Genomic DNA, 12,381 nt, shown 5'->3' with positions numbered 1-12,381 from the left:
ATATGAATTGGGAAATATTTAACAAAATAAGCATATAAAAATAGCTGATATTAAATTTTAGGGAAGCTAGAAGGTACATTGGATAGAATGCCACCCTTCGAGTCAGAAAGACCTGAATTAAAATCTGACCTCAGAGAGTTACTAGCTGTGTGACCCTGGACAAATCTCTTTACTCTGGTTTGCCTCAGTTTCCTCATCTGTAAAGTGAGCTGGAGAAGGAAATGGCAGAGCACCCCCGTATCTGAGTCAGGGTCTTTGCCATGATTGACCCAACTCAACAACACAAAATACTACTTTTTTTTTTGCTGAGGCAATTGGGGTTAAATGACTTGCCAGGGTCACACAGCTAGGAAGTGTTAAGTGTCTGAGGCTGGATTTGAACTCAGGTCCTCTTAATTTTAGTTCAATTTCTAACCATTGTACCATCTAGCTGCCCCCCCCCCATACTACATTTTAAGACTAAGTTAATATGCAGCCTACAAGGATCCTTATGTATAATTTAGTGTCTCCCATTTCTCTTTGAACTTGACATCATTGTTCTAGAACGTTGGGTTGAACCTAATGAGATGGAATTCAGCAGGGCTAAATGTAAAGTTTTATGCTTGTATTAAAAGGATCATCTTTAGAATATCAATATTGGGTTCAGGTTTAACAGAAGTTTGTCTAAAATAACAAGCTGGGGTCTTTGGTCTGGGTTGGAGGTGCTATATGATAGCCAAAAAACTAACAGGGTCTTTAGCTACATTTAAGAGAGGCATAATTCTAGGAATATGGACTTTACAATCCCTTTAATCCTCTGCCTTGTTTCGACTTTACCTGAAAAACTGAGTTTAGTTCTGTGTCATAATTTAGGGTGCCATTGATAAGTCGACCAGTTAATAAGCATTTATTAAGCCCCCACTGTGTGCTAAGCCCTAACGATATCTGGATACAAAGAAAGGTAAGCTGGAGGAAAACTAGAAATGGTGAAAAGCTTTGAGTCCTCAGTTAAAGGAACTAGAAATGTTTAACTTGGAGAAAGGGAGACTTGAGGGACCTGATGGCTGTTTTCAAGTATTTGAGGGACTGAATTTGTTGTGTGTGACCCCAGAGGGCAGAACCAGGAATAATAGGTGGAAATGATAAAGAGGCATTTTGGGCTTGATGTAAGGGGAAATATCTTATAATTAGAGCTATTCAATCAAGGAATGGACTGACCCAGGCTTTCTTCCTCTTTGAGGTCTTTAGTCAGAAGCTAGATGGGTATGTGATGGTAGGGAGTCCTTGTGTATATCAAGGTCTCTGAAGTCCCCAAATTCTGAGTAACTTTCCCCATGAGCAATGTTAGAAATCATTATTAGGTTCAAATATATTCTTCCTGAAATCATTAGTTGGTTCTGAGAAAGCAAGACATTAGGCAAAACCACAAAGTTATAATGGCCCATAAACAATATACATATAATTTATAATATACAAGGGATAATTAGTTACAAAGATGCAAAGATATAATGGCCCATAAACAATATACATGCAATCTATAATATACATAGGCTGTTAGGGATTGATAACCCCTCAGATAATTATCATTGACTGTTTCTCTAAGTGGAAGGGCACACTTAGCTCTTGTCCTAAGCATGGCCATGGAACAATGTCATCTTGTGTTGTAATTTCAAGATTCGGTGGTACTACATTGGCAATACTACTGTGAAACAGTGTTGGTTGGGGCAACATCATGAACTAGCCGATATTCTAATTAATCATTACCATTATATCCTATGATTGTTATAATCATAAATAATGATTAATTATGCTTTGCGAGCTTACCTGGGGACTTGATAATCATCAGTTGAAACATAAATTATATAAGAAAACATGGTCCAATTTAATCTGTTAACAAATGAATCTGTTTCTAACTAGCCCATATAATACAAATCCTGTGTTGGTCGAGAGACTTCTGTTTCTTAGAATTCCAAGCAGATATCAGTATGAGACTTTTTCTTTTTACCTATAAGGCTGTCAGAAGACATGAGTCTTAAAGGCCTTATGGGAATTCTTACAGGAAGATTCTAACTTTTGTCATTTTCCAAAGCCCCAAAGTCTAAAAGACTAAAAATGATTAACTCTGCCCATGAGCTAGCTACCTTGTCTTACTGAATGAATCTATATTTGACGCATCTGATCCATAAATGGAAAACATTAAAATTTATAACTATTTCCACTATAATGAATAGCAATCTTCTGTTTTCAAGCCTCCAAGCAAATAAATTCTTACCAAGCCTTGGTAGGAGCACTCCATTTTAGGGTAGGTTCCCACTACTCCATTAAGTCATGGTCTAGAAATTCAACTCCCATTTTCTTTTCTCTGTCTCTCTCTCTCTGTGTCTGTCTGTCTCTCTCTGTCTCTCTCTGTCTGTCTGTCCGTCTCTGTCTGTCTGTCTCTGTCTGTCTGTCTGTCTGTCTGTCTCTCTGCTCTATTCACTGGGCCACCTAGCTGCCCCCCAACTCCCATTTTCAAACATCACCTTCTTAAGGACTGATTTGCTTCCAAAATATCTGCTTCCTCTTCTTCATCTTTTGACTTCCATTAATAAGAGTGAGGGAAACATAGCCTGTGCCATTAATCCACAGACAGCATAGTCTTGGGCAGTGTACCCTAGATTCTTCCTCTCAGTGTCATTTGTCCTACATGAGTCACTAGAATTTGGTAATAGTCTTCCAGTTTGGAAAGTTTTGGAAAGTTCTTTGTCATCTTCTCGATACATGTCCTGGGAACATAGTAGGCTTTTCTATTGTTGCTATTAGGACAACTGTTAGTTTCCCTAAATGTTGGGGAAGGTGTAAATTGATCCATCCATTCCGGGGATCAATTTGAAACTATGCTCCAAAAGTTACTGAACTCCGCATACTTTTTGACTAAGAAATATCCTTACTAGGTCTATACCCAAAGAAATTAAAGAAAGATGAAAGGAACCTATATGTTCAAAAATATTTATAGCAGATCTTTTCATAGTGGTAAAGAACTGGAAACTTAGGAGTTGTTCATCAGGTAGCTGAAGCAAAATGGCCGAACAAAATATGATTTATTAATATAATGGGGTACTATTATGTTTTAAGAAATGAAAGGGATGATTTTATAGAAATCTCAGCAGACTTGTGTGAACTGATACAAAGAGAAGTGAGCAGAACTAGAAGCAGACATTATACAGCAGCAACAGCATAGCAAAGGCAAACAACTTTGAAGACTTAAAAACTTCCATTGACCCAATGACCAATCACAATTCCAAAGGACTCATGATGAAGGAGGTTATCTGTCTCCTGACAGACTTGATAGGCTCTGTTCCAGGATGTACAGAATTCTTTGGATCCTGACTATGTCTTCCAGTGTGTTAGTTACCCCTGCCAGCTTTGTGATATCTGCAACACTCTGCGCTATATGCAACAGAAGCACAATGTGATGAACAAAATGTAGATGCATGCTAGACAATAACAGATAGGAATATCTGGAACAGGTTGATAGAATCAAAGTAGTTTTTGGTGTCTCAGTGTTAACTTGAAAGGAAGTCCGTATTGGAATATCACAGGGATCTGTGCACTCAAATTTAATCCCTCAAACACTTGAATGTAATATGTAAATAATATGAAATAATGACCAATAATTTATATAGTAATATTATATATATGCAGCCAAGTTCACCCCAATTCTATACCATACTTCATCCTTCATGGAAAAGAGGAACTTTTGCCAAAGAAAAGCCACCCCTGCCTCATCAGGAAACTGGATCAGGGGGTCCTACCTGACCCCGCGGGTTTTCCTACATAAGGATCAGAAGTCTCCCTAACTTTTCCCCATCTCTCTCCAAAAACTTTTAAATTTAATGTACTCAAAATTATACATTTTGCATTTCATAATGTTTTCTATTTCTCATTTGTCATTTCTCCCTTCTCCAAAGATCTGAAGAAGGATCTTAGTTCCTCCTCCTAGTTCTTAGGAGAGCACTATTTCTTGCTCTCCTAAATTGCTTATAGTATCACCCTATATGTCTTTATCATGAACCCATTTTAACCTTATCTTGGTATATGGTGTGAGATGCTGGCCAATGCCTAGTTTCTGCCACACCGTTTCCCAGTGTTCCCAGCAATTTTTGTCAAATAGTGAGTTCTTATCCCAGAAGCAGGAGTCTTTGGGTTTATTGAATACTAGATTGCTATAGTCATTAATTTGTCTGTCTCTCTCTGCAGATGGCGCGGCCAATCCAGGTGAAACCTGCGGACAGCGAGAGCCGTGGAGGTAGTTGTCATTTCTTTTTGTTCCCCTACTCCTCCTTGCTCCCCCTGCCAGGGGCAGGGTTTATGGAATTTGACTTAAGCATAAGCTTGGGGCTCCTACCCCCTAGGGGCTTACTCCCTAAGCCTTGTTGGTCTATCACCCCCCTGTCCAGCCCCTCCCCAGACTTCAGTTTGGAGAATGGGGCTTGGCCCCTGTTTCCTTAGTCCTTAGACAGGGCTTCCACTCAGGCCTAGCCATTGTGAACTAGATTTGTCTCTTTGGCCCCTGAACTCCCCAAGTCCCTCGACCCTTATAATTCTTGTAACCCCTCAAACCCCTCAGTTTCCCAACTCCTGCAGACCTCTTACTTTGGTCCTCCAGCCCCCAACAGTATTCTTAGTTCTTCAGGTTCCTTCCTTCATGGTCCTTTCAGTCCCTCAGGTCCATGATCTCTCAGCCCCTCACCCATTAGTCCCCTTTCCCTCTCTCCCAAGTATAGCCCTATATCTTCAAGGACCACATCTCCAGGATTTACTAAGACTACCTAGATTCTGAGTGTGATGTAGAAGTGTATTTGGAATTAGGAGGCATGAGTTCAAATCCTAGTCCTGCCACCTGATGACTTGTGTAAATTTGGGAAAATCCACATAGGTCTTAGTTTCTTTATAAATTAGAAGGGGCAGGTAGGTGGCAGCTAGGATAGAGCATCAGCCCTGAAGTCAGGAGGACCTGGGTTCAAATCTGACCTCAGACACTTAACACTTCCTGGCTGTGTGACCCTGGGCAAGTCACTTAACCCCAATTGCCTCAGCAAAATAAAATGAGAGGGTTGGACAATATGGTCTTGGAAGTCCCTTCCAAATCTTGGAAATCTGAGATCCTGTGGAAGAAAAATGTTACTTTGAACTAGGTTTTGTAGAAAAAGTAGATTCTGTCAGATAGGGTTTGTATAGTTTGAGTTGAAAAATGTGTTTCATGTAATTGCGGGTGAGGAGAAAAAAAAAAGAAAGAAAAATATGGGTTCCTTCCATGTACTTCATATAGAAAAGGAGCAGCTTCAGCACCACTCCAAGTCCCATCATGCTTTTTTAGCCTCAGAATTCCTTCCTAGCCAGGGAAAGAAGCCTTTCTTGGGGCCAAGCATGGCTAAGGCTGAGACAATTCATAGGGCAGATAAGATTAGGGGGAGAGAGCAGAGAGGAGGGCAGGGAGAAAAGCAATCTAGCACCTGATTGGCCAGGGTTATGGGGGATAATGAGGCTATGTGGCCCATGTGTCTCGATCTGAATTCTTTAGCCCGTTTCACACACAGGCCAGTCCCTACCCATTGGCCTCCAAAGGCCCAAAGTCAAGTCCCCATTTCTTCCAGGCAGTCTCTAATGTTCACCCCTTGCCCAGCTTTCACACAGCACCCAGGGGACAAAGTTCTTGTTTCTGGCCCTCACAAAGTGAGTGAGTGGGCCAAAGCCATAAATTCTCAGTGTCCTAGCACTGAAAGTCGAGATAATATCCCTTGTCCAACCCACCCCAGAGAATTTCTTTAAGGAAAGCATTTTGTTAACTGTAGGTTGTTATAGAAATGGAAGCCATTAGAATCATTATGATGATGATAATCCCCTCCTGCTTCCCCTACCCTGTCTCTGAAGCCCTCTCCATCCTTGGGGAAGCAGCTGTTCAGAAATGATGGGGAAGCAGTGGGAAATATACTTTCACAGCACATCATCCCTAGATAACAGAAGAAGGGGGGCTGTTCTCGCTGCCTATCAGACCTCCTTAGAGAGGGTTAGCCATACCAGCCTAAAGGGCAGGGGAATGTGGAACCCAGCTAGGCACGGAGGTGGGTACCTGACCTACCTCTTGCCTTTAAGAGTCCCTGCCCAAGCTGTTTCCCAACTTTCTTACTCCCGCCCCCAGGGCTCCTGTCATTCTCCAAGGGGCTACTGGGAGCAGCACAGAACACCAATAAAGGCTAAGCCATATGAAGACCCTTTATTTAGGGGGAGACATAAGAGCAGGGAGAAAGGAAGACCACTTCTGTAAGGAATTAGAGGTTCCCCATCTCCAAGGAGGGGGAGGGAGTTTGCCTTGGATCAGGTGTCCCTAATGCTTCCCTGGATGTAGTGGAGAGAGGTATACACTAACACAGATGTGGGAGAAAGGTTGCACTGGGCATTTCTGGGTGCAGTGAAGCTGGGGGAGCCACCCCCATCTCTGGCTGCCTTCTCAAGACACGGGTCTGCTCTGAGAGAGGGTGGAAGAGAGATGGGCTCCTCACAAGGCTCCTGGCACCCCCCCTTTTCTTGCTCTTCCTTTTTTGTCTCTGCCTCCCGCGGTTCAGACCTTCACCCTCTAATATTCTCTGTCAGGGCTCCATCAGACAAGATGCTCTTCTCTCCTCGATGCCCTCCGCTTCCTCCCCCTACCCTCCAACCAACCCCACCAATGACTGACAAGAACAGGTTTCCATGGCAATGCAACTCAACATTGAGGGAGGAGAAGATAAAATGTTCCTGATTGCTGGACAGCGCAGGAAATTGCCAGACCAAGAAGGGAAAAAACTGGGGTGGGGGTGGGGGTAGGTAGGTGGGTAACATGGTCAGGTGACCGTGAGAACCAATAGGAAAGGGCACCCATGCCCATTACCCCCCCCTGGGTTTAGACCCGATAGCTTCTCCCTGGCAGCAAACGAGCCAACCTGTTGGCTCCATAGTACAAAGCTGGTTTAGGTGGTGGATGACAGGCAGAGGAGGATGCTTGAACAGGGGATGAGAGCAGACGTGCCTTCACCAGAGGCTGAGGCTTCCAGTAGGGCTCTGCCCCTGGAGTAACTAGAGAAATTCAGGCCTGGCAATCTGGGAGCCCAGCTTCTATTCTGGCTCTCTTTGACCTGAGGCAAGACCCTTCCTCTCTTGGAACCTTCCCTGGCCGCCACCCAGTAAAATAATAATTTGACTAGTTTCTAAACTACCTTTTAGTTTTGACCTCCCAGGTTCTAAGGGCCCTCCCAGCTCTGACCTCCTGGGTTCTAAGGGCCCTCCCAGCTCTGACATTCTGATATCTAGAGTCTGCCTAGCTCTGGCATCCTATGCTCTAAAGGACCCTTCCAACTCTGACATGCTCTGTTACATTTTCTAGGTCCAGCCCAATAGCCTGCATTCTAACTTCTAAGATCACTTCCTACTTTGATGTCCTATACTTCTGTGAATCTGTAATAGAACCTAAAGACACAGAAACAAGAAGGGAAGGATGGCTAGATAAGAAATTTAACTGAAAAAGCTACAAGGCTCTTAATGGATTCTCAGGATGAATTAGCAATGTGAAGTTATGGTTAAAAAAAAAAAAGCAAATAGCCACTTTAAAAGATACATAGTGTCTAGGAATAAGGAAGTAATGATCTCATTCTCCCTTGCCCTGACCATGATTTATTTGGAATATTTTGTGCAATTCTGGATACTGTATTTTAGGAAGAAGGCTGATTACATGCTGGGCACTGTGCTAAGAGTTTTACAAATATTAACTCATTTGATCTTCACCGACACAGCCCTGTAAAGTAGGTGCTATTATTATCTTCGTTTTACAGCTGAAGAAATTGAGGCGGACAGAAGTTAAATGACTTGCCCAGCATAACACATCTAGGAAGGCAAGATTTGAAGCCAGGTCTTCCTAAGTCTAAGTCTATTGACCATGCACACAGCCGGCTTCTACCTAGAAGACAGGAATTGCTATTCTTGATATCAGGACAAACATTTCCTGAGCATGAGAGGAGGTCCTAAAGTGGAAGGGTCTGCCTCAAGAAGTAGCAAAGGCTGGTGAACCACTTGCCAAGAATGTTGTAGATGGGGGATTCTTGTCCCTCTGCAGTTTGGAACAGATGGTTCTAAGTTTCCTTCCAAACCTGAGATATGATCTAATACAGTGTTCTCAAACTTTTTGTTCTCAGGACCCTTTAAGACTCAAAGATATGTCTAATAATCTAAGGATCCATTTTTGCAAGAATATAAAATGAATATTTCCCACATTAAAAAAAGATTCTGTAACTTGAGGACCTCCCCCAAGATTTTTTGTTAATATAGGTTATCCCCATTAATATTTACCATATTAGAAATTTAAATGGCCTAGTATTAAAAACCAATTTTGACCTTGTTTTGGAACCCTCAGGGGTGCCCAAGATCATACTTTGAGAACCCACAATCTAGAGAGGAGAAAAATCCAGAAAGAGGAAGAGGCAGCTAGAAAAGGATGTCCTATATGGGAGGGGAGAGGATGTCAGAGGTTGCCCTGCTGGGCTCACATCTGCCGACCTAGACCATAAGCAGAATTTTCCAGGGAATCTCCTTAGTGGAGGGGGAGCAGAGTTATTTGGCTTGATCCCAAAGGACACAAGCAGCAGCAAAGTGGGGATTTCTAGGGAAGCAGATTTCAGCTCAATTTAAAGAATGTTCTATAATGGATTACTTGCTGTCTAGGGGAGGAGGTGGGGGGAAAGGGAGGGAGAAAAAATTGGAGCACAAGATTTTCAAGGATGAATGTTGAAAACTATCTTTGCATATATTTTAAAATTAAAAAGCTATTATTAAAAAAAAGAAAGAAAAAGAATGTTCTACAAGATCCAGTGGGAAAATATTGGCTTTAGAATCCCAGTTGGGTTGAAATCTCATCTCTGCTCCATACTTCTGGTGTGATCTTAGGCAGTTCCCTTTTGTGGGCTATTTCCTCTCTTGCAAAAGGAGGAAGCTGGACTAAAAATCTTTAAGATTCCCTTTGTGTAGAATCAGGAAGACCTGAGTTCAAACCCAACCTCAATCACTCTATGTGACTAGACAATTAGCTAGACCAAATTGCCTCTAAAAATCCCCCCAAAACAAGACTCCTTCTGTGAACAATTAGGGATCTCCCACAGTGAAATGGGCTGAGCAGAAGGGAGTGAACTTCCCATCGCTGGAAGTATTTAAAGAGAGCCTGGAACCCCAGCCTGGAAAGCTAATGAGATGATTATGTGGATGGGAAGTCCGGACTGGGGGGGAGGGAATGCCAGTTCTGGGGTACCAAGATTCTGTGCCATTTCCTCCCTTCTGAGAAGGAATCAGAAGTCTGCCCTCACTACCCCCATGTTCTGGAGTCTGCCCCCCGTTGTCCTCCCCCCTCAACTGACTGCATCCCCTCTCTTCCCTCTGGGTGGGGGGGCAAATCCAGGTGATGGTCCAGTGAAGAGGGTGCCTAAGCCCCGGCAGGATCTCCCCTGGGGGGGGGGCCTGCTCTCTTGCCCTGTGATCTGTCAAGGCTGATGACTCCATCTCCTCCCTACAGGGGACCGGAAGCTCTTTGTGGGCATGTTGAACAAGCAGCAGTCCGAGGAGGATGTTCTTCGGCTTTTCCAGCCCTTTGGGGTGATCGACGAGTGCACAGTGCTCCGGGGCCCCGATGGGAATAGTAAAGGTGCCACCTGTGCCCTAGGGGGAGGGAGGGCATTTCTCATGGTCCTCCCAAGCCTGTGGCTCTGCCGCTTGCCTCTCTGAATGTCTGCCTGTCTGTCCATCTGATCACATCCACCGGGCTCTCTCCACATCCCGTCTGGATGACTGTGTGTGTGTCCTGTGGCCCCTGTCTCTGCAGCTCTGCCTAGCTCTGGCCTTTTGATGACTGTCTCACCATACAGTTGTGTCTGCCTGTTGATACCTGTCTATAGGATGTGGAAAGCTGCCCCTCCCCTCTCTAAGACTTGAGAAAGGGAGGGGAGGAAAGGTAAGTGTGTCTCACCCGCCTGTCTGTCCCTACCTCTCTGCCCTACGCAGGCTGTGCCTTTGTGAAGTTCTCGTCACACACGGAAGCCCAGGCTGCCATCCATGCCCTCCATGGCAGCCAGACGATGCCAGTGAGTATGAGATACCAGAGGTTTCCTGCCTTCCCTGGGGGAGGGAAGGAGGGAAAGGGGGACACTAGAGCTAAAAGTTCCTAGCCCCTCCTGGTGCATCCAGGCTGGGCACGTCCCCACACCAGGAGATAAAACCTTTAAGCCTGATGTTGCCGCCAACCCAAAAGATCTCCCAAAAGTTCCTTCTCACTGAACCTCCAGCTACCCTTCCTTTAGAAGCCACTGGCTCAGTGCTCTCCAAGACTTCTTCCAGATCCAGTGGCCTTTGTAGGAGACAAATCAGTGAAGATCCACTCCATGCTGGGTGACCCAATGCAAAGGTTACCCTTACACCCTTACAAGGATTAAGTCCAATCTTCACCCTCAGAGAATTCACAGACCAGCAGAGGTAGAAATAACAAGGATGCATGATAAGGTGGAACAAAGACCACGGGACAAAGACAGGTCGGGCACTCAGAGAAGAGAGTGATTACTTCCACTCTAAGATATCAGGGAAGACTTCCCAGAGGAGGTGACATTTGAATTGGGTCTTAAAAGATGGGGAAGCTGAGTAGGGCGGAGCAAAGGGAGCCATGGGAGCAAAGATCTACAGTGGGAAAGAGATGATGTCTTCAGGAGCTATCAAACAGTCCACATTTGCTAGAGCTGATGGTACCTGGCAGGGAGATGGAACAAGGCTGGAGAGGAACAACTAGAGGAAGATCAGAGAGGGCCTTGAATGTCTGACTAAAGTCTGGACTTCCTTAGTCATGGCAGATGAACAGAGCAGAAACATGATCAGGGCTGGGATTTAGAAGGATGATTGGTTATTGGTGAAAAAAAAAAAAAAGATCATAAAAGGAACAACTGAAGGCTGGCTGGTTAGGAGTCTTGTGCAAAAGTCCCGGTAACAGAGCCTGAAGGAACTAGGGATATTTATTCTGAAGCACAGAAATCTTCAAGCTACAAAAGGCATGATCGTCCAATAATGGAAAGGCCATTTATGAAATAAATAGACCTGTTCTACTTGGTCTTAGCCCAGGGCAGAACTGGGCTGGTAGATAGTAAGTGTCATAGCAAGACCATTTCAGGTCTAAGTAAAGAATACCTCCCTGACCATCCACGCTGCCAAGGTGGAATAGGAGGATGGAGTCAGGCAAGGTCTGTCACTGGAGTTAAGCAGGCAGGGGCTGGATGCTCTAGTCTGATCATGTGGAATCCATGCTCTAGGAGAAGTTTAGCCTGGAAGAAAAAGATTGCCAGAATACCTGGGTTCTCCTCCCAGTTCTTCCTCACCTTATTGTATGATCTTGGACAAGTCCTTTTTCTTAATCTGAGCCTCAGCTTCCCCCTCTATAAAACAGGGTAAGACTCGGTCTCTTAGGCCATTTCCCACCCTGAAATCCTATGAAAGATACGTGTATGAAGGAGCCTGAGACTGTGTCCCCTTCGTCCCCCTCCTTCCTGTGGTCCCCGGCCGGAGAAGACGTGTGGTCACCACCTGCATGCCTCCATCATGTGCGCTCCCTTTGTCTCGTGGCCATGTCAGTGTCTGCCTGTGGGGATTTTCTCGCCACCTGCCATTTCTCTAGCTGCCCCCAGTCGGTCTGTGTGGGAATGGTTCTCTAGGCCTTGGGCAGCGGTGGGTCAGGCTGCCAGCTTGACCCGAGATGGATACAAGATACTGTGTGTGTGTGTGTGTATGTGTGTGTGTGTGTGTGTGTTGTTTCTGCGAACTGGCCCCGTGGGGGGGAGGGGCGGGCTTTGCCTGGCCCTGGCTCCTTGCTGCCCCTCTCTTTCCCTGGCCCTTGCCGCTTGCCCAGGGCGCCTCCTCCAGCCTGGTAGTGAAGTTCGCGGACACAGACAAGGAGAGGACCCTTCGGAGAATGCAGCAGATGGTGGGCCAGCTGGGCATCTTCACACCGTCCCTTACACTGCCCTTCAGCCCCTACAGTGCCTATGCGCAGGCTGTGAGTATCCCTCTCCCTGTCCCTCAGCAGTCACATCTCTCTCCCTCTTGCTCCCCTTCCTCCTGCCCCTACCAGCCTCATCTTTGTCCATCTGTCTGTCTCTTGTCTTTCTTTCCCTCCCTGCCAGCACCTACCTATTCCTCTGGACCCATCTTGTTTCCCATGGAGCCTCTGTCTCTCTCCTCCCATCCCTGCTACCCAAGTGCCTCAGTGTCTCTCTCCTTTCCTCTATCTAGATTTCCCTACCTGGTCCTCTCTGGCAGCTTATCTGTCTGCCTGTCTCTGACCAGCCCCTCTCAGTCTCTTTTTTTCTG

General features: G+C 45.2%; 1 protein-coding gene across 2 annotated transcripts in view; it reads left to right on the top strand.

Annotated features, from left to right (window-relative positions):
- The window catches only part of CELF5 (CUGBP Elav-like family member 5), a 72,161-nt gene that overhangs the window by 46,281 nt on the left and 13,499 nt on the right, over positions 1-12,381 (top strand). For both annotated transcript variants that reach the window (XM_031948242.1, XM_031948241.1), the window contains exons 3-6: positions 4,219-4,267; positions 9,554-9,682; positions 10,039-10,118; positions 11,921-12,067. In XM_031948242.1, the coding sequence (XP_031804102.1) occupies positions 4,219-4,267; positions 9,554-9,682; positions 10,039-10,118; positions 11,921-12,067 (405 nt within the window). The remainder of the gene's footprint in view (positions 1-4,218; positions 4,268-9,553; positions 9,683-10,038; positions 10,119-11,920; positions 12,068-12,381) is intronic.

Source organism: Sarcophilus harrisii, chromosome 1, assembly GCF_902635505.1.
Source record: "Sarcophilus harrisii chromosome 1, mSarHar1.11, whole genome shotgun sequence".
Taxonomy (NCBI): domain Eukaryota; kingdom Metazoa; phylum Chordata; class Mammalia; order Dasyuromorphia; family Dasyuridae; genus Sarcophilus; species Sarcophilus harrisii.
This window is presented reverse-complemented; position numbering and strand designations above follow the sequence as displayed.